The 22,745-nt window shown below is 36.2% G+C and overlaps 1 protein-coding gene across 1 annotated transcript; it reads right to left on the bottom strand.

The window, feature by feature from the left end:
- Positions 1-1,230: 1,230 nt before the first annotated feature.
- rfng (RFNG O-fucosylpeptide 3-beta-N-acetylglucosaminyltransferase) lies at positions 1,231-21,744 on the bottom strand. The gene is made up of 9 exons (XM_084134420.1): positions 21,272-21,744; positions 17,504-18,015; positions 13,204-13,252; positions 12,037-12,139; positions 10,087-10,240; positions 7,072-7,157; positions 6,532-6,697; positions 4,651-4,736; positions 1,231-2,284 (listed from the first exon to the last, which is right to left on the bottom strand). Exons 2-9 carry the CDS (start codon positions 17,927-17,929, stop codon positions 2,218-2,220), a joined length of 1,137 nt encoding a protein of 378 aa, XP_083990546.1. The 5' UTR covers positions 17,930-18,015; positions 21,272-21,744; the 3' UTR covers positions 1,231-2,217.
- Between the last annotated feature and the right edge of the window lie 1,001 nt (positions 21,745-22,745).

The raw sequence follows: 22,745 nt of genomic DNA, 5'->3' as shown, positions 1-22,745 counted from the left end.
TGCGGTATTATAAACCAATTAAATTGGGTGTGGGCGGAGCGACACGTGTCGCCCCGCCTAAAAGTGTCGCCCCGCCCCATCGTCCAGACTGCACTCTGGGGTACTACGGTGAACCGAGCAAGGGTCAGCTGAGCCAACCTTATGTCACATGACCACTTTCACCTGGAGTACTTCTTCAAAAGAGGGTGCTGTCGGTCAGTTAGTTATAGTATACTATTCGTTCTGAATACTATTGTATGCATTATTCCTCTATGATATTAATATTGATTGACTTTTTAGTAAGACCATGGGTTAATAAACTGAAAGGAATTTTAATTAAACCCTTGTTTATCTCACTTTAAAGGGATAGTTCACCCAAAAATGACTTCCATAGTATGTGGAAAAATACTATGGAAGTCAATCGGGCCCATCAACTGCTTGGTTACCGATGATCTTCAAAATAACTTATTTTGTGTTCAGCAGAAGAAAGAAATTCATACAGGTTTGAAACAACTTGAGAGTAAGTAAATGATGACAGCTTTTTCATTTTTGGGTGAACTATCCCTTTAAGATAGTCTTCTTCGTATCTAATCCCATGTCATTTATTTTTGGGGCTCAGACTGAAGACTTTGAGTATACAACAGAAATGTAATATCTGTAAACTTGCATATTATATGGTCTGAACTTTTTCTTTCTGTTGAAATGGAAAGCATGAACCCTGTGGTTTTTCATTCAAATAATTATTTTATATTTTATTTTCAAATATGATAAGTAGTGTCTTAGAAATAACTCATGATGGTAAAATAACAGGCCAAATCACAAAAATACTGAACAGCTCCTATATGAGGATCATTCAATAGCTAAAATGTCAAGAATTTAGAGCAAGTGAGTTTCAGAGAGTATTTCAGAATTCAGAGTAATTTTACATTATACATTTTATTATTTATTGTGAATAAGCAACATATAGAACATTTTATCAGTTCATTCATTCCCTGATAATCAAATTCCATTAACTTTTCACTGAATAATCTGCAGGAACTCTGTAGTTGGTCATTTATATGCAACATTTTAATAAGCTGATTTTGAAAATATGCGAGTTAATAAACACTTACACCCAGTGGTCTCAAGAGAATTTAATAATCCATGGAGTAATAAATCAACTACTTTCTACGCAGGACATCTGAAGTATTACATCTGGGTTGTATTGCAGTAACAGGCATCATGTTCAGATGAATCATGCATACACTGGCACAAGCATAATAAATACATTTATTAAAATGAAAATCATACTTTACAACACTATCAGTCATCAGATAAAAACAAAACAAAAAAAACAGAGGTGCAAAAACATTCAACTGCAATAGCATTTGGTAGTGTCAATGGAGTTTACAAAATGTTTGTCACTATTAAGAAAAGAGAAAGAAAGCGTAGTGTAGTTTTGGCATGTTTACGCAAACCACTGGCCTGCAGTGAGGAACGTGTTTGTGCAAATAACATTCGAACAGCACAGAAAACACATTTAAACAGTCATGTTTCTAATCATCACACACTGGTGTTTCAATGGAAATAATTCAAAAAGTTGTTTTCTACTAAATAAACCACTCTATTAAAATATGAATGGCGAGCAATGGATAAATTAGCAAGATTTGCAACAATTGCTTTTGGTCTGTATATTTTCAGTGGAGTTCAATTGCTCGAGTTTCTGCACGTCCAGAGACATACTGAGTGCCTTCTGTCATCCACAAATCACAAACAGAGAAGAACACAAGCTGAAAAGCATTGGCAATAGATGAGCTGGTGGTTGCATAAATCTGCAAAACAAAAAACTATAAACTGCATTAATACTGTATTTCTCATCCATGAGATCATCTTGCACACAAATTTATAGGAGTGTGCAGGACATATTTATGGCCCTTAGGAAAAAGACAACTCTATAAAGATGTCAAAACCACAAAAAAATGTGTCTTGAATCATTTCAACGAAAAATCCCCCAGTAAATCGAACGGATAGCACAATCCTTTCAAAACGCTCTTACAACTGGGACTCAATATGTAAATCAGTGGGCAAAAACACTATATTTCAGGACAACAATAAATTACAGCCACCCTGTTTCTCCATATAAACGTATAAAGTACCAGACAAACACGTGTTGACTAGCTTCACATACCACCAACCAGCTGAGTTACTCGGAGTATTATTTTGGCATGAGGAGTTGTGTCTGCGCTCGTATCCCAGCGGTCAGTGACGAGTCTTGCGTGGACACCACTCAGTGTCTGGGTAGAGCAGGCAGTGAACGCTTTTAAACCTGAAGAGATAATGAAATCAAAATAGACAGTTATTTTTTATAGAATATTGTAGTGTTTATAATATTGAAGGGTGTGGATAGGAATCCACTGCTGCTTCAATGTATATGTAATGAGTGATTATAATCAAGGTATTAATCAATATTTTTCCATCTAAATATCAAAGGAGTTGAATGACTTCTCTGGAGATTTTACTTTGTTATAGAAGTTACCGGTGTGATTACTGAAATGTTCTTTTCATGTATTCTTGAATGTCTGTATTTGATATCTGACTGCAGTAACAGTGCTTGCTCATTTATCCCGGCTTTCAGAAATGAAATAGGGACTTCAGTGGATTAAAACATACAGGGGTCATTGAAGCCAATAGTTTAAGGGACCATTTCTTTGTTAAAGCCTTACTTTCCAGTTAGACTAAAGTGTAGCTCTCCTTGAGAGAAAGAACGCATTATCCTGATGTTTTGAGAGGACTCTCATGTTTATAGTTAGAGTCTGGCCAAATCCAACCTTGGAAAAGCTGTGTGTCGGTGTGTGTGTTAGTCTTCTTGGTTACAGGTTAAGGAACCACTGGCATTGTTGGAGATTGACTGAGTTGTTGTTCGGGAGGGACATGTTGGCGCCCAGCAACCCAAATCTGCGACCTGGAAGGTCATGACGTGCCTGACTTCAGGGTCCGAGTGTCAGCTGCATAATCAGTGGGGATATGCTTCTGTCTATCTGCATGTGTGGAAAATTACTATGTTTATCTATTTCTTAGCCAATCAGAAACTGCAACCAGAAGCAAGCACGTAGCTTAGACCTTGGTAGGGTATAACTGCTCTGTGTGTGTGTGTGTGTGTGTGTGTGTGGGGGGGGGGGGTATAACTGCTGTGATTTGTGTAACTGTAAGCGGGGTTACAGCCTACGAACTCCTGTGTGAGTCCTGACTTCTGCTGATGAAACTGCAAACTATCTTCAGTAAAACTTTTCTTCAATTTATCATAACTCTGACTCCGGGTCTTCTTTCAAACATCTGGTCCTTGGGTCCTAAACCCCCTAACAATATATATTAAATTATTTATCTGTACACATTTTATTTTAAATACATTTTTAATCAAAATACCCTCCCTCTTCTCTGATAATATGTTTACTGGCGTGAGGGCGGGGCAACCTGTCACTCACATAAGATCAGCCAAACCACAACCATCCAATCAATTCCCCATGGAGTCCCGCCCTACATTTTTTTCTTGTTCTAGAAGCTAGTGATGGGTCGTTAATTGTGTCCATCACGTGACAAATGAATGAAAGACTCGGAAGGTAAAGTAATTATTTATGTTCCCTGTAAATTATTTTTGACTGCATTATGATTTCTTAATTCAGAATATGATCAAGATTGCGTAGGTGGATGTGTTCGGGGAATTTGGCTGTTAAAAGCATCACATTTAAAGCCACTTAAATGAACAAAATGACTCAAAAAAAGATTCGTTCATTTTGATGAGCGAGATCGAACAAGAGAGTCAGTAAAATGATCCAAACTTTCCATCACTACAAGAAGCCATTTCACTCAGATATACGTCACAACAGGGAAGAAAAGACTATCACAACTTCTATTTCATGCCTGAGGACCTATTATGCTTCTTTTTTTTACATATTCATCTTTCTTTAGTGTGTAATGTTGATGCTCCAGCGGGAGTTCTTCTCTATATCGGTGTCACTGTTTCTGAACTCCCTGAAACGCCTCCATTGTAGTCTTAACACGTCACAATATTCCTCATTTAAATAATTCATACGCAGAATAAAGGGGCGGGGCCTGGTTGAGTTAGTTAGTAGTGTGTTAAACTGGTGGTTATGGTAAGGGGCGGGACATTTCCAAAACACGCACAAAGCGCTTGACCAATCACAACACACTGATCCAGCCGACCAATCAGAGCACAGTGTGCTTTTCAGAAGGAGGGGCTTCACAGAGACAGGAACTAAACAGGGGTGTGTTTAGTTCCCAAAAGCATCGTTAGCCAACTATGGTTGCAAGTTCCGTTGTTATTATCAGCATAGTTCAACGAGTCAGTGTTTGAAACCACACTTCCCTAGCCAACATTCGCAAACAGCATCGCAAAGTTAAGTTAGTTGATTTCTTCAACGATGCATCAAAGTCGTAACTATGATAGTTAAGCTGTGAGTTATGTCATTGTACTTGAAACCCACCCTAGAGTGTTACTGACAGACTGTGAAGAGGAGCTGCAACGTCAAATATGTGAAAAATTATGTTGTTGTTTTTTTTAACTATCAAGCATGTAAACCTATTCTAGTAGAGCCCAAACTTTATTTTTAAGTGATGAAACAACCTGTGGTTCAAAACATTATATATTTGGTGTGGACGTATGTGTGTGTGTACCGTGAAGGGTCTTCAGCCAATGAGAACACTCCCCCAACACTGACCACATTCCTCCTGTTCTCGAATCCACCATAACTGAGGGTCACCTACGGAGGAAAGCACAGTAACACAAAAACTGTGAGGATCTCAATCATAAGAGGCATCATGGGATTGGAGTAGGCAGGTATTATGCAAGTAGGATATATATTTACACAGATGCGGCAAAGTAGAGGGGTGGGAGTGATCTGGGAATCTTATATAAAATCATAAAACGATTCATATAGTACTTGGAGGAAAAAACGCCTCTTATTTTATTCAGAGCCAAACTGAGCAAAATATACAATTTGCTACAGATGCTGATATTTACATGGATAAATAGTAAGATGAAATTCTGATAGCTTGTAATGTAAATCAATGAGATCTTTAAAACGGTATATCTAACATAAAATGCATTTAAATATCAGGCGTTGCTCTATATCTGCCAATAATGTCTTAGTAAGATGACATTTAAATGCTTAGTGTGGTAGATTTTTCTCTATTTCGCACCTGACCTAAGTCTATCTGGGTCTCGTCTACAATCGACGTCCCCTATCTCTCACTTGTTAACCTAACTAGCTTGCTGCGCAGCAATAATAACAGACAGACTTCAGCAAATGTCCTTCAAATGCTTTAATCACGGCCGGGAGATTACTCGAGCAATTCTCAGAGAATCTCACCGAAAAGAAGAATACATCAGGTTTTATAGGATAAAGACAGACACAACAAAATAAGATCAGCGTGACTAACACGTCACCTTCAATCAATATGATTGGTTCAATTGGTAAAGCAAGCCCCTTTTTACCCTCTGTTACTGGCATTAGCAAAAATATCTCGAATCATCAAAAAACATTGTAAAGGGTTAAGAGTTCAGTTGATTACTCAATATATCATGACATAATACAGACAGTATATTTTTGAATTTGTCATGATCAGCACTTAAGTGTTTTCCATAACACAAATAGACAAAGAACAGAACGTCTTAGTACATTGTGTTTCAGAGTGTTAGAATGTTAGGCCCAAAAGGGGAAGTAAGATTTTTTTTAAAAGATAGTTTACTATGCAATGATGATTGAGAGATGAACAAATAAACCTTCCTCAAAAGCCTGATGATCATATTTGATACATTTCAACATCATTTTTCTTATTATACACTTACAATAATTTCTTATAAAATTTTCAACAAAAGTTGTTTCAGTCCATTAAGTGTTTATCTTGAAATATTACTAACAATATAAATGCTAATCTTATAGACTGTGAAGGCCTTATCGACACGACAGCCATCCTCAACAAACTCGTGACTCCGATCTTCAACCAGATGGAACTGGATAATATTCTGAATGTTCTGATCCAATCTGACTTTTGACCTGTAATGCTGCCTGAATCATAATCATACACTGTACGTTCGTTGGCCAGAGGAGAACTGAGCGACTGAGCCTACTTTAGTACTTTAGCTGGATTCTTCTGGAAACAAATTTTGTTGCATTATTTTCCTGTTATCTCTGTAAAGCTGCTTTGTAAAAAAAAGTGCTATATAAATAAAGATGACTTGACACACGTTTACTTTATAAAAATCAGTAAAGACCTAAAGGTGGATGCATTTACAATTATACTAAAAGGCCTTTTACTTGCTAAAAAAGTATGAACTATCACTCAGACGACAGAAGGCATGTAGTAGATTGTGTGCAACAGGTTTTGATCATATTGATTATTTAGAGGCCTTTGAAAAAAATATGATACATAAGGTTAACATTTTATACAAGTGTAACTGTTGAAAACAAACTTGCAGTCTCTCTATTAAACGTTATGCTGAACATTTGTAAAATCCCCCACTCTTTTAGCCCACGGTCCTCCCAGCGATCTGACCTGTTTGAGTATGTTGTCTGTAGGGAGTCTCTGGAGATTCTCCAGGTGTGAGTGGAACAGGCCTGTGTGTGTCAGAGGAACTTCCAGCAACGCCTCGATGATGTAACCTACTGTACAGTCGTCTGGGAGGCGGATCTTCTCTGCGGTTGTGATGAAGTTTCCAAGACTGCGAGAGACAAAGAAATTGAATTCAGTGTAAAAAATTACATGTTTACATGTACACCAAAACGCTTGTAACATCTGAGACATCTTATCGATTAGCATGTAAACCTGTGTTAACTTAGAGGCCTATGAAAGATTAAGTTATGGTGTCTTGAATATATAATTATAAGGTGTTGACATCAAAACTGTAAGTCATGTGCTCGCTGAATAAAGCTGACAAGAATGCCGGAAGGTGTGTTAACATGCAAAGTGGATCTGGGGTTACAGGCATAAATGTATGCATGTCAATTATGTTTTGTTTAATTCATGGCAAGAACAAACTTGTGTAACAGCATGATCAGTGTAAGATCACTGAGCAAAGGGTAAGTGTGTGTGTACCTCGCCCATGGACTCATTTTGAGCGCTAAGCCTCGGCTGATGCAGAATCCAGCTCCTCCGGTGGCGAACCAGAACTTCACCGACACCTGCAGAACACACACACACACACACACACACACACACACACGATTAATACACTTCCATTCAGAAGTTTGGGGTCAGCAGGATGTCTTTTTTCTCCAAAGAAATGTATACTTTTATTCAGCAAGGATGCATTAAATTGATCAAAAGTGACCATTTCTAACGTCACAAAAGATTTAACTTTAAAATAAATGCTGTTCTTTTAAAGTTTCTATTTAAAGAAAAAATCCTGGAAAAAAAATTCCACGCATTCCACAAAACCTGAAGCAGCAAAACTGACAAATCAGCATATTTAGAATGATTTCTGAAGGATCATGTGACACTGAAGACTGGAGTAATGATGCTGAAAATCCAGCTTTGAATAAATTGCATTGTAAAATATATTCAAATAGAAAACAGGTATTGTAATAATATTTCACAATATTACTGTTTTCACTGGATTTATGATCAAATAAAAATGCAGCCTTGGTGAGCAGAAGAGATTTCTTTCAAAAACATTAGAAAATCTTAGCGATGCCAAACTTTTGAAAGGTACTGTATATATTAAAGGACAAATCCAGTGAAAAATGAACCTAGGGGTAATTAACACATGGTTACCGAGTCGATCGTTCCCTGGGATGCGTTTTCATGAAAATCGAATGTAAAGAGTTTTATCTTTAAAAACAGATTAGCTCATAACACTAGTATATGGGGCACAGAGTAAGTAAAAGTAAATCGCTAGTTAATACCACTAACAATGCTCAAAATAGCCTCACACTAACACGGTAGCATAATGAGGGTCCCTACATGCAAACCGAAGCATTGAGAACTTTGTAAGTGTACAGACAGTTTAATAAGAAGATACTTTATAAAGACAGTACATTACGCGTTTACATGCAGGATCCATCTTGGGAAACAGTCTCGACTAATCGAGTCACGAACGCCGTGCTAAGTGAGCTGGTCGATAGGAATTACGCATAGTGCAATCTAACGTAGCACGTAGTTCGTGACTCGACTAGTCGAGACTGTTTTCCAAGATGGCTCCTGTCTGTAAACGCGTAATGTACTGTCTTTATAAAGTATCTTCTTATTAAACTGTCTGTACACTTACAAAGTTCTCACTTCTCAATGCTTCGGTTTGCATGTAGGGACCCTCATTATGCTACCGTGTTAGTGTGAGGCTATTTTGAGCATTGTTAGTGGTATTAACTAGCGATTTACTTTTACTTACTCTGTGCCCCATATACTAGTGTTATGAGCTAATCTGTTTTTAAAGATAAAACTCTTTACATTCGATTTTCATGAAAACGCATCCCAGGGAACGACCGACTCGGTAACCATGTGTTAATTACCCCTAGGTTCATTTTTCACTGGATTTGTCCTTTAATCATGATCAAAATATCACAAAGGCAAAAAACAAACAAAACAAAAACGAATAAGAATGAAGCTATAATTTCATCACAGATGGAGTAAAATTACTTTTTTTTTTATAGTATAGCTCAGTCAAAATGTACCCAAGAAGATTATATTTTACTACAAGAATTACATTTTAATATACAATAGTAGTTTCTTCAAATTAAACTGGACTTTTATTTTGACGTTTTGTCATGAAGATCTTATAGTTTCAGTTTCAGAGTGTATTTGATGTTAGTTTTTCTATAATTAGACAGTAAAAAGCTTGTGAAGTAACTCTCAGAAGCAGCTCTAGAGATGAACTTCATGTCTTCATATATTGAGATGCAGATGCTGAAAACATTGGGAGCATCATGCCTGTTCGAGTTTGTGTAGTAGACGAAACTACGGCACTCATTCACAGAGACACGCAGAACATTATTAACGGCTGTTGTCACATTTATTTCTGCCGTGTGATAGGCTGTTAGATTAATCCATGTCCTTTTATATTCACAATCTCCCCATCGTCCGCAAGCACGGCGATGGCACAACCGAACCCCACAGCAACGCAAATTGTTAAATGATTGGCTGTTTACTTGTCACACATAGCACTTTATCAAGGCATATGATAGGCTGTTTATGATCAGGGACGGTGCACGTTTGTTCATTTAACCAAACTTGTTATGTGGCTTCATGTCAATTTACATTTTAATTAGGGCTGGGAATCGATAAAAAAAAAATTAACTAATTAATTGCACAATTTGCTGTAATTAATTGCAATGAATTGCATTTCCCCCAAGCTTGTAATCATCAATATTTAAACTTAGAATCACCTAATTAAATTAAACACAGGGAAAAAAAAGGAACAGAAAATAGACCTATATTAAAATAATATTAAACATCAATATATCAATGTATTCTTTTTCAATAATCAATCAACAATCAATTTAACAGATTTTTTTTCTTTTATTTTCTAATTATCAAAATAATATATAGTCCTACAAAACTATTATTACCAGAGCATGTGATCAGAGCAGGTCATTTTACCATTGTTGCCCAGCATGGCTATACCAGCTCAGCAAACAGAAGTCTACTACTGAGAAATTTCACGTTATTTGAGCGGACTTTGCTTTTCCAGTGCGTGATCGGGACATGATTGGAGCGTCTGGGGCGTTAACGATAGAGCAGAACAATGAGCAGAGAGCGCAGAGCGCCCACACACACACACACACACACACACACACACACACACACACACACACGGAACGGAGAGTGCGGCGGCGCATACACGGAGCGGAAAAGACCCGCTCATGAAAGCTGCGCGAGAATGAAACCTGATCGCCGAACACGGAGGGGCGGGACGTCATATTTTCGGCAATCATACCAGGCAAAAAAAAAGTGCTGCGTTAATTGCGTTTTTTTTTTTTTTTATTAATTAATTCACCCAGCCCTAATTTTAATGCATTTAGGGAAACTATCGTGAGATGTGTCACAAAGGTATACCGTCGATAAATACCGATGTCGTTTTATCCCCCAGGCCTACTCTTTCCAGTCAAAGCTCACCGATCCGTCGCTCTTGACCCTCTCGGCGGCCTCTATGGGGTGGTCCAGGCTGGGCCGGCCCAGATACACATCTTGTGTGTGAGAGTAGGAGGACAGCAGCTCCAGCAAACTGGGCAGGATCACATAGTTATCATCATCCACGTGACAGAACCACCTGCAGAACACACACGGGGAAGACAGAAACACACATGAAAACACTGCCTCTTCATGCTGAGATCTTTAGAAGGCTGTTAATACACTAATGTTCAAAGAAGTCTCTTCTGCTCACAGAGGCTGCTTTTATTTGATACAGTAAAAACAGTAATATTGTGAAATACTATTATGAATTAAAATAACTATTTGAATATACACTACCGGTCAAAAGTTTTAGATCAGTAAGATTTTTAATGTTTTAAAAGAAGTCTCTTCTGCTCACCATGGCTGCATTTATTTGATAAAAACAATTAAAAAAAAAACAGTATTATTGTGAAATATTATGACAATTTAAAATGACTGTTTTCTATTTTAATACATTTTAAAATGTAATTTATTCCTGTGAATTTCAGCATCATTACTCCAGTCTTCAGTGTCACATGATCCTTCAGAAATTATTCTAATATGATTTGATGCTCATTATTATTATCAATGTTGAAAACAGTTGTGTACAATCTTTTTTCAAAATTCTTTGATGAATAGAAAGTTCAAAAGAACAGCATTTATTTAAAATAGAATATTTTCTAACATTATAACTGTCTTTACTGTAACTTTTGATCAGTTTAACTCATCCTTGATGAATAAAAGTATTGATTTATTTTATTTCTTTCCCCCAAAAATAAAATTAAAATTATTTCTGACCCCAAACTTTTGAACGGTAGTGTTTAATGTTACAAAAGCTTTAGATTTCAGATAAATGCTGTTCTTTTGAACTTTCTATTCATCAAAGAATCCTTAAATAAAAATCTACACAACTGTTTTCAACATTTTCAAAATGTTTTCAAAATGTTTCTCGATCATCAAATCATCATATTATACTGATTTCTGAAGGATCATGTGACACTGAAGTCTGGAGTAATGATGCTGAAAATTCAGCTTTGATCACAGGAATAAATTACTCTTTACTATATATTCACATAGAAAACAGATGATTTACATTAGAATAATATTTCACAATATTACGGTTTTTGTTTGTATTTTTAATCAAATAAACACAGCCTTGGTGAGCAGAAGAGACTTATTTTAAAAACATTAAAAATCTTACCGATCTAAAACTTTTGACCGGTAGTGTATGTTAAAATGTAATTTATTCCTGAGATCAAAGCTGAATTTTCAGCATCATTACTCCAGTCTTCAGTGTCACATGATCCTTCAGAAATCATTCTAATATGAAGATTTGATGATCAATAAATATTTCTGTGTAATATCTTTGGGGAAACCCTGATATATTTTTCAGGATTCTTTGATGAATAGAAAGTTCGAAGGAACAGCAAAACATTTTTTTTGCAACATTTTAAATGTATTTCCTGCCACTTTTGATAATTTGAATGCTGAATAAAGTATTATTCTATTTTCAATCTTACTTAATTTACCCAAAACTTTTCACTGGTAATGTTTCACTGTTTCCACAAAAAAAAATATAAAGCAGCACGACTGTTTTCAACATTATATTAATCATAAATGTTTCTTGAGCAGCAAATCATCATATTAGAATGATTTCTGAGGGATCATGTGACACTGAAGACTGGAGTAATGATGCTGATATTTCAGCTTTGATCACAGGAATAAATGACATTTTATCATATATTCATATCATATATTAGCCTTAATATTATAACTTAATAAAAATCCAAACTTTTATCTTAATGAACGAAACATCTGCTGATAATGCTGGTGATGACGACTGTATGCTATGATTTCATGAATTGGGAGATCTTCCATTTAGTGAGATGAATTTCCATGTAAGATGAACTCAACTTTTTCTGTGACTCGATGAACTTGTCATACTCCACAGACATCTTGCAGCACAGGGCTTGACGCGTGTGCGCAGCAGAGCAGTTGGTGTTGATGATGTTGAGCCCTTGAGGAGACAATGACAGACCACTTATGCTTTTATGATTTAGATGACCCGTAACATAATTTCACATGACATACTCCATGTCCTGATGAATGAAGCATGAATATGAGGTTCTTCTAACTAGGCACGGGTCAGGATGGTTGTCTAGTCGAGTAGTGAGATTTTATTATGGTATCTAGATTTTTTTCTCTTAAAGGGGTGGTATAATGCCCCTTTTTACAATATGTAAAATAAGTGAGTGTGTATGTGAAGTTTTAGCTCAAAATACCCCACAGATCATTTTTACAGCATGTTAAAATTGTCCCTTTTTGAGGCTCAGAAAAACGTGTCGTTTCGTGTGTCCCTTTAAATGCAAATGAGCTGCTGCTCCCGGCACAGAGGGCGGAGCTTCAACTGCTTGCCTCACGCAGACATGCACTAATATGTAAGAAACTGTTCTGCCTTTTATGTTTAAACTGGAGTCGGACAATGATGGAGAGACTCAAGAAGAAGTGACAACATGTAGAAGCAACAGGACGTTTCTGAATGGTTAGTTGATGAATTTATGTTGCTGATGTGGAGTTAACTATCTTCAAGTCATTGATTAGCATATTCTGTCATGATAATCCATAAATCACTCATATGGGAACTGTTGTAAGATGCGTACAGAGTGACCTGATATTGCATTTGTGTTACTCACTGTATTGCATGTGAAAAGACGGATGCGACAGCTTGAGCAGACTCACAAATGTGCTCGACTACAACAACTCTTCCTCTTCTCAACATGGACTACGTGTTCAGGGGGCGGGGTTTATGTAAATTTTAGAGTTAGTGATGTCACTAACCCGGGAGGAATGTCATGTACCAGCCGTTCGTTGTAATCCTTAAAAAAATTATTTCTTTAAAGGCAAATATCTCCCTTTGCTTTGAAATGTGAGCGTTGTAACTTTGCAGATATTGTTTATGCTCAAACAGCAACATTACACACTAACTAAAGTTGGAAAAGTGAAATCACATTCAACCACCCCTTTAAAATTAAGCTGTAAAATGGTTGATCATTTAAGAGGCACAACTGCTTATAACACTACCTGCTTTCTGCCGGAGCTCCTTATCCTCCCCATCAGTGAAGATAAACGTCTGAAACAGAGAAAGTCACCGTGTTCAATCCGCAGGAGCCAGAGATGCAGTGACCAGTGCTGTAAAATACTTTTCATCATCTTTACACATTTTAGTCAGGGATTCACAAACTTTTTTTGTCAGCCAAACCCCTTTGATCTAAATTACTTGCCTCAAGTACCCACTGAGAATTTGAAGTTAATATTTCAATAATTTAACAACACATTCACATGTTCATGGTTCTCCGATGTTGGTTAATGGTCACATGACATGCAGGTAAATATCTCATGCAATTGAGATACTATTATAGGTTTTTATTTTTGTATTCTCCACGGTTTTGTGTGTTTTTGTCATTTTTATTAGTTTTTCCCCCCTAAGTCTATGTAGTTTTTATTAATTTTTGTTTTAGTTTTAATTATTTTAGTACATCAAGTTAAACAATGAAAATAAGAATTATTGCTATGACAAGTTTTTTATATTTTGTTTTATTTCAGTTAACGTTTATTTTATTTCAAGTAATGAAAATGTTAAAACAGGTAAGCAAATAAAATAGTATTTTATATAGAACTTTAATTAATTAAACTTGCATTATGTAATTTTACTGTAAAACAGTTGAAATGGTGGTTTCTGGAAGTAATTTACAGAAAAGAAAAATACAGTAAAAGGACAATGCCAAAGTCATCATATATGATTATATTTTATGAATAACTTTGTTTCTTCTTACATTCGCTATCAGTAATGTAGGCTACATTAGGGTGTTTTGTGTCATATTTTATGCCATTTAGTGAGTGTGGCATGCAATTTTACAACCTGTATTATAATGGTTAACAGTTACCAGAAAAGTTTAAGGTCAACAACAATATTAACAATATATGACTTAATGACATATACAGTTTTAAGTTGTAAAATACACAAACATCAATATGCCATCCCAAAATACCTGAAACAATTGTATTTTTTTTTATTTTATTTTTTTACATAAATTTAACATGATATTTGTTTAATGGAGAGTAAATAAAGACCATTTTCAACTACTGCTTTAAAGTCCTTCATACTCCGCTACTGCTGCAAGGGTCACAACACTGGAAATAAAAGGGATTCTTGATATTTTCCAACACTTGGTACATCTTAAGTTGCACTTTGGAAAACTCCTGAACAAAGCCACTGTGAGAATGTCTGAGATTGTTTTTTTCCAGGGTTTAAAGCTTTAAAGCTGTTTAAACAGGATTAAAGTTTTCGGTAACACTTTATTTTACAGTGTCCTTGTTACATGTACTTACCATAGTAATAACTATAAATTATGCATAATTACATGCAACTAACCCTCAACCAAACCCTAATTAGGGTTGGAAAGGGGCGGAAAATTTCCGGTAAATTTCCGGAAAGTTTCCGGTAAATTTCCATGGGAAGTTAAGCTGGGGAATTTTGGAAATATTCATTACAACGGCAACCGCTTGCGCGTCCACTCTGAAAGTAACTGTACACATAAGAGACGGATAGATACATTATTTAAGGTTATTTCTATTTGTTAGAATATTGATATATGAACTTGTTGTCAAGTAAGCCCCGTTGCGAGCATGTGCGTCTCTCTAAACTTTCAGTGTGCTGCACTGCTCTAGTTGACTTCTGTGCCTTCCCCCCCGAAAATATCACGTTCATTTTGAAAGCGTAATTCCTTTTGTGGATCCTCTTGGTCTTTCTTCATGTTTCTTTGACAAATATCAGTGTCTCAGTCTCACGCACGCTGCACGCGAGTTAACCACACCTACTTATTTACATGTTGCGGTATACACGGAATAAAAAAATCTGTTACGGTTGACATTTTCTTCCGCGGTAACGATATATACCGTCATACCGCCCAGCCCTACTTATGTGGTAAATAAAGTTATGCTAGCTTATTTAGCATCTAACTTATCAGCTTGCTATCTGCTAGATGAATACATTTGTATGTGATATTTGCAATTTAAACATTTAATAAATATATTTCCCCATAATATCAACAAAACTTACTTCACTTTGTTTAGTCCACAGGCTCAAATGTGTGCCTTCAATAGTCTTGTGCTTTGGCTTCTGTGCATGTAATGGAGGCATGCACAGTGCCAGTAGGGGGTGTGGTCTCAATAGCCATGCAGTAAGCAGTGTGCTATGTGCATGCGATTGAGGAATGGCATGGATATTCAAGTGTATTTGAATGGCATCTGTTTGTTTTAGTCAAGATTATGCTAAAATATACTTTCCTCAACTATATTTAAGTTCCCTATAAGAGCCAACCTTCAACTTTGAAAATTCCCAGTTTATTCCCGTTTATTCCCATAAATTCCTGTTAATTCCCTTAAATTCCCATTAATTCCCATGGAAAGTTTCCATCTTTGAAAATTCCCAGAATTTTGCAACCCTAACCCTAATCCTACCCTAACCCTTTAGTAAGCACAGGTAGTTGCTTAATATTACTCAGTGCTTAAATATATTTACACTGTAACAATGACACCTTAAAATAAAGTGTAAACCATGTTTTCCAATGATTACATGGCATATCCAACAAAATGAAGTATGTGTCCTTATGTAATTATCATTTGAAGATGGTCCTTAAACCTTTTTCAGAAAGTGTAGCTAAAAGTAAAAGGTTATTCAAGTAGAAAGTCATATAAGGAACAAGGTTGAGGAGTGGACTTTGCCCCAAAAGTCTGGACAAATTCTGCAAATCTAATAGAGAAAGAATGTTTCTTCTGGCATGAGCTGGCACTTACCAAACACACAATCTCGCTTTATGAGTGAGGCTGAATTCTTGAAATTTCTCCTGGGCATTTTGGCTCTGTTGTGCAATGGCAAAACAATGGTTCTGCGCTGCTTTACAGGTTAAGTCAATCTCGGGGCCCCTTAGGGCCCCACTCAGCGCTCTGGAGAGGCCTCAGGAAGGGGGAGAGTCTGCTGCCCCGGCGCCTTTGGCAGTCAAGTAAATGTGCTTGGATGAAAGCAAACACACACCGTCTTAAGTCTGTGTGTCTCGGGTTGCTGAGGAACTTCCTCTTCCAGGGGGCCCGAGGGGCACCAAAACTGAACCCCCGTTAACCTCAAACACTCTTAAAAGCACCCGGCACACCGCCAGAGAGCGGCTGCCACACTTCCTCTTCACAGGTTTACACTGACCACTGTGTGTATTAACACCTTTACACATGTCACTGGCCAATTGCAAGGCTCTGCAAAATGGCATGTACATGTCCAGGAGAGCATGAAGTCCACATGAAATGGAAGTTCAGCCTATTTGTTTTGCATTGTGAACGATTCACCCATGCATTTTTTTTTTGGACCTTGTAATGTTTAATCAAAAGGTCAAAAATCAATCTTCCAGTAAAACATCAAGCTTCTGGTGATCATTTAGTTCGAAACATCAACTACTGCATAATATCAAGGGCGGTGTGGCGACACTTCAATCAAATGGCTAAATTATATGATGGAATGTAAAAAAAATGATGTATATATAATACTAGAAGACTTGTTTGACCTTTTTAAAAATGCCAAATTTTCAGTGAGCGGTCATCAAATAGTTAACTTTATTTTGAAATGCTGTCAAAGCGATTAATCGCATCTTACATAAACGTCTGTAAATAAACACATAATATATGTGCATGTGTGTGTGTGTATATATATATATATATATATATATATATATATATATATATATATATATATATATATATATATATAGCCTATATATGCACTTACAAACACACACATATATATTTATATAAGTATATATATTTACAGACTTTTATGTTAGATGCAATTAATCGTGATTAATCGATTTGACAGCCCGATTTTAATTTTCTGTACAAATGCATTTTTTCACTTCATGTTGTTTTAATGCAGACAGTAGATATGCACATTGTAGAGAGCACAGAAGACTGAAAGACTTTCTTGACTTCTGTCATTGCACAAGCCAACGATGAGCCGTCATCAGACGATTGATGATCTCATGTGCAACTTGATATTTTTCATTATTTATTTTAATTTAAAAAAACAAAGTGTACTTTTGATTGGAGATGTCTCAATTGGGAAACAGAATTTGCCGTTTTCAGAGAGTTAATGTTCATATTTACATTTTGATTGCATTTGAAGAGAGAACTTGGGTGAACTACCTTGACGATGTAATGAAAAATTACCAAAACAGATCAAAAGAAAAAATGAATGTGTAACTTGGCAGTTTCACCTTTAGTGGATTCCAGAATAATAGTGATTATTTATAAGTAATAGACGAATACAACGCTTCCCTACCTGTTCCTTGGCTTTGGACACCCAGGTCTGAGACAGGAGCTGCAGTCTGGACTTGTGATACTTTCTGGTGGTCTTAACGGCAATAAAAATGTCTCTCAAATCCAATGAGTCTTTGGAACGGGACCCAGGGGAGCTGGCGTGTGCAGCGTCCCGCTCTAACACCGTCTGCGGGTCCCGGGGTCGGCCTCCGGGAGGAAGTGGGTGAATGAAACTACCATCCTTGGCATCATGACTTCCTTGGCCGGGGTTCCCGTAGAGGTCGTGTCTGCGTCCGGCTCTGGCGGGTTTGGCACGGGGTCGCGGTTGGGGCAGATCGGCCTGACGCTGTGGAGGTTGTAAGGAGGGAATAAGGAGCACCAGGAGGGCACAAAATGCCAGGGAAAGCAGGAAGCAGATTTTGTTGGTGCCGATTTGGGATAAGTGCATTCTTCCTGTCCTCAATGCCAGCTCAACCGCCCGCGCCTGCCTGACTCGCCGCAACAGCGCCCATCTTCACTGCATCACTGCGGACCCTGGTGATCAAAACCACATGTACATAAACATTTTCATTATCTTAAATTAAATATCTCAATAAATTTCTTAAATTCATAAATCATTCTCTAAACATGAACATTATCAAATAGTGGTGGGAATCACTAGTGCCCCCATGATACATTATCACACTCCCTAAGCCACGATTCAATATTATCAGGATTCCTAAGCCACAATATTATCATTATTCCTAAGCCACGAAATTATATTATCACAATTCCTAAACCACAATATTATCACGATTCCTAAGCCACAATATTATCACGATTCCTAAGCCACAATATTATCACGATTCCTAAGCCACAATATTATCACGATTCCTAAGCCACAATATTATCACGATTCCTAAGCCACAATATTATCACGATTCCTAAGCCACGAAATTATCACGATTCCTAAACCACAATATTATCACGATTCCTAAGCCACAATATTATCACGATTCCTAAGCCACAATATTATCACGATTCCTAAGCCACAAAATTATATTATCACAATTCCTAAACCACAATATTATCTCGATTCCTAAACCACAATATTATCTCGATTCCTAAACCACAATATTATCACGATTCCTAAGCCACAATATTATCACGATTCCTAAGCCACAATATTATCATGATTCCTAAGCCACGAAATTATATTATCATGATTCCTAAACCACAATATTATCACGACTCCTAAGCCACAATATTATCACGATTCCTAAGCCACGAAATTATCACGACTCCTAAACCACAATATTATCTCGATTCCTAAGCCACAATATTATCACGATTCCTAAGCCACAATATTATCACGATTCCTAAACCACAATATTATCACGATTCCTAAGCCACAATATTATCACGATTCCTAAACCACAATATTATCACGATTCCTAAGCCACAATATTATCACGATTCCTGAACCACAATATTATCACGATTCCTAAACCACAATATTATCACGATTCCTAAACCACAATATTATCACGATTCCTAAGCCACAATATTATCACGATTCCTAAACCACAATATTATCACGATTCCTAAACCACAATATTATCACGATTCCTAAACCACAATATTATCACGATTCCTAAGCCACAATATTATCACGATTCCTAAACCACAATATTATCACGATTCCTAAGCCACAATATTATCACGATTCCTAAGCCACAATATTATCACGATTCCTAAACCACAATATTATCACGATTCCTAAGCCACAATATTATCTTGATTCCTAAACCACAATATTATCATGATTCCTAAGCCACAATATTATCATGATTCCTAAACCACATTATCATGATTCCTAATCCTCGATAGGATCATGATTCCTAAACCACGATATCACGATTCCTAAGCCACGATATGATATTATCATGATTTTTAAGCCACGATATTAAAAGTAGCTAATTATGTGCAGAATAATTTTAACGTTTTAGGAAGATACATAAATTTGCCATTAAAAGTGTACAACTTGGATGCTAGATGGCACTATTGGCTTATTTTAGTTGTGAAATAGTCTAAGCAATAACACAAAGAGAATGAGAGAGAAAGAGAGAGATGCAGTAGTGCTGATTTACAGTCTGAAAGAAATTAAAAATTGTTATTATTTAATATTAAAAGCGCAGAGCTTACATTCATTTCCACAATATTCGGAATCCCGATCCAAAATTCAGGCTCTGAAAAGAATGATACTTGCCATCCGTGTTTCGATACAATATTCCCACACAAAATACTGTGTTACTGAGTTGTCAAAAAACATAAAAGTTATCAAAACTGTGGCTATGTTGATTTTTTGCCCAGGGCCTATTATCAAAACAAACAAATCTACCACGCTCTTTAAATGTTCAAACACAGTTTCTTCTATTCCCTCCCAAAGCACATTGTGCAATCCAATGAAAGCATATGCATTGAGTTTCATTTTGGCACTGGCAAGCATCTGTCAACCCTAATAACAGCCTAAGCCATCAACGCGAGCCATTTCCTGTCTTCTATTTTCAGAGTTGAACTGATACCTCAAGCAGTCACAGATGTGGAAGATGAAGGCTGCAGTGCTGCCATTAAATCATATTCATACTCAGTCAAGACCAGTTGAAAACTCTCCTAACTGCGTACTCAATGCCAACAGAAACAATGCTTAAAGTGCTCCTATTATGGTTTTTCTAATATTCCCTTTCATGCAGTGTGTAATATAGTTTGTGAATGTAAACATTCTGCAAAGTTGTAAAGTCGGAAGTGCATGATAAATAAAGTTATCGACTCTGAATCGCCTATACGAGTCATTTTTTAATTTGACATCAAGGAAACCTGATATAGCCTAAAAATCCTGAAATGGTTTGTGATTATTGGGTTTATTTTGTTTTATTTGTTTACATGTACAGCTCTTCCATTATTAGTCTTACTCGTGGTTAATGGTGTAACTTGTGGTTAAAGTTAAATTATTTATTATTTATGAATCGGAATTTAAAATTATATTAGGGCTACTATTAGTTAGTATTATTGTTGTGGGTTTATTCATTCTTAACCATTACCCTAAGTGTTTACTGAACTGACAAAGTGTGTAAAACAGCCTGCATCTGTATAAACGTTAAAAAAATACTTTTGAGGAAACTTTATTAGACGCAAAATTGTTCGTTGTGTTGAATATTATGCCACAATTGAGACAGCTTTAATTAAAAGGAAAGATATGAATCATTTTGCCAGAATAAATATTAAAATGGTTTAAAAATATTACTTTTCGTTTAGATTATGAAGTTTTAAAGATGTAATATTTAACATATTTGTAATTAATTTCCTAAAAACAATACCTGTAAATATGATTGCATAAAAAAGTGGACATTTATGGAACAAAAAGAAAAAAGTTTAGATCAGTTTTAATAAATAATCAACAATTAGGACATACAAGATGAGGAACAGTGACCGATACTGAATGATTATTACTATCTCCAATATTAAAACTTTTAATGTGTTTTTAACATACAAAAACATTAGTGCACTGCCATAGTACCCTGTCCAAAAACCATACTATTACCACGGTATTTAATGTTAGTTTAAAAGTTATTTTAGGCAGCGACCTGCACTAAAGCTTTCATTTAAGCATTTTTCTGTACTGAAGTGAAAGTTCACACAAACCACACAGAGGTCAAATAAAGGCATTAAAGCATTTGTAAACAAAAGCAGTTTTATTTCTTCACCCAGACAGGAATTATTGACTGAATGAAATGAAGTGTCTCTTACTTACCGAGAGCGATCAGATCAGACGCGGTTCACGCGAGCGAGCGCCATCCTCGGGACTTTAAACGATCAGTAAAGACCAGTCAAGATCAGTAAAGACCAGTCAAGATCAGTAAAGACCCAGTAAAGATTATGCCACACTAGAGTAATGCGAAAGCGACAGCACTACTGGCGATCTTTGTTCGTCCTCGTCGAGTAAAGTGAGAAAGTCCGCATGAATCATCCAGATTCAGATCCTCATTGTTCCTGCTTTGACTTCTTCGCTTCGCTTGATGCTTCTCGAACTTATCTGATAATTTATTAACACACAGTTGCTCCCATCGTGCGACTCCAGCTCTCTCCTGCTCAGCTGTGAATCACTGCTGTTGTGTGTTGACTTGTTTCTAATGACCCTGTGCTTTGCCAAACATTACTAACTACTACATTGTCCTCTCTGTAGATGTCTCGATGCCAGAGGCTTTGGAAACCATCAGCGCCCTCTGGCGGATGTGACGTGATCGCAACCATGTCGTCACTATGTCCTTGTGCTGATTCTGTCACATCAGCTGGGATATTGTATATACAAAAAAAAAAAAAAAAAGGTTTACTTCTGATGATTTATTTAATGTAAATTGCTCATTCTGTGGTCTCCGAACTAAAGATTTGTCTCATTTACTCTGGTACCCAGGCCTACTAACAATCTCTGGAAAAACATTTGTTTTCTGATTTCTCAATTTGTTAGTTAGGCAATATGTTCTGGTTTTACACATTATGAGAGAGAAGAGTCAATGTTTTTATTTTTATTTTATTTAGATCTATCTTTCTTACTCAAGTGTGAGTTTAGAAAGAGTAACCTGTATCTGATTTCTGATTCTTCTAATAATAATATTACTGTAATTCTTATTATTTTCTTGCTCCCTTGCATATAATTCTGTCTTATTGTTTATTGTTTTCTAATGTTAATAATAAAAAACTTTAACCAGTTGTCTATTATTTATTTATTTAATTAATTTTACATAACAGCTTTCTTACATTATTTTTTAGTCTTACCTTAGGTTAATATATTTTTTTACTTTTGCCTCATTTAAACTTATGTCATTAGAATCAGGTGGATTTACTATTAATTATTATAACTGATACTTTATGACTTTTCTGGAATGAATATAAAACGACATTACTTTTAAAACAGCCTGCATCTGCATAAAGTCTAAAATTCTAATAAAGTCGATGTGCAGGTATAGCTAAGGTGTATTTTATTGATGGTATCTGCTGCTTTTAATCAAGACAGACAGACTGAAAGATGTGTGCTGCTCTCATGTGTTCTGAGAGAAAATTAAAAATATCCTGATCATACTATAGCAGAATATAATAAAAAATAACATTAAAAAATAAAAAAATCACTCTATCACTGATCATATTGTAGCAGACTAGAATAAAAAAAAATGTAAACAAAAAATTAAAATCACTTTATCCTTGATCATACTGTAGCTACGGAGAATAGA

The sequence above is a fragment of the Abramis brama genome, assembly GCF_963993115.1.
Source record: "Abramis brama genome assembly, chromosome: 14".
Taxonomy (NCBI): domain Eukaryota; kingdom Metazoa; phylum Chordata; class Actinopteri; order Cypriniformes; family Leuciscidae; genus Abramis; species Abramis brama.
The sequence above is the reverse complement of the archived record's forward strand: the minus strand, read 5'-3'. Positions and strand labels throughout refer to the sequence as shown.

Bases quoted from the DNA above. Each gene is read 5' to 3' on its own strand.
- rfng (XM_084134420.1), bottom strand. From the start codon at position 17,929: ATGCACTTATCCCAAATCGGCACCAACAAAATCTGCTTCCTGCTTTCC. The intron at 12,140-13,203 runs GTAGTGTTATAA...TGTCTCCTCAAG, and splicing joins GGAGCTCCGGCAGAAAGCAG to GGCTCAACATCATCAACACC. The intron at 2,285-4,650 runs GTACACACACAC...TTATCTCTTCAG, and splicing joins TTGGCTGAAGACCCTTCACG to GTTTAAAAGCGTTCACTGCC.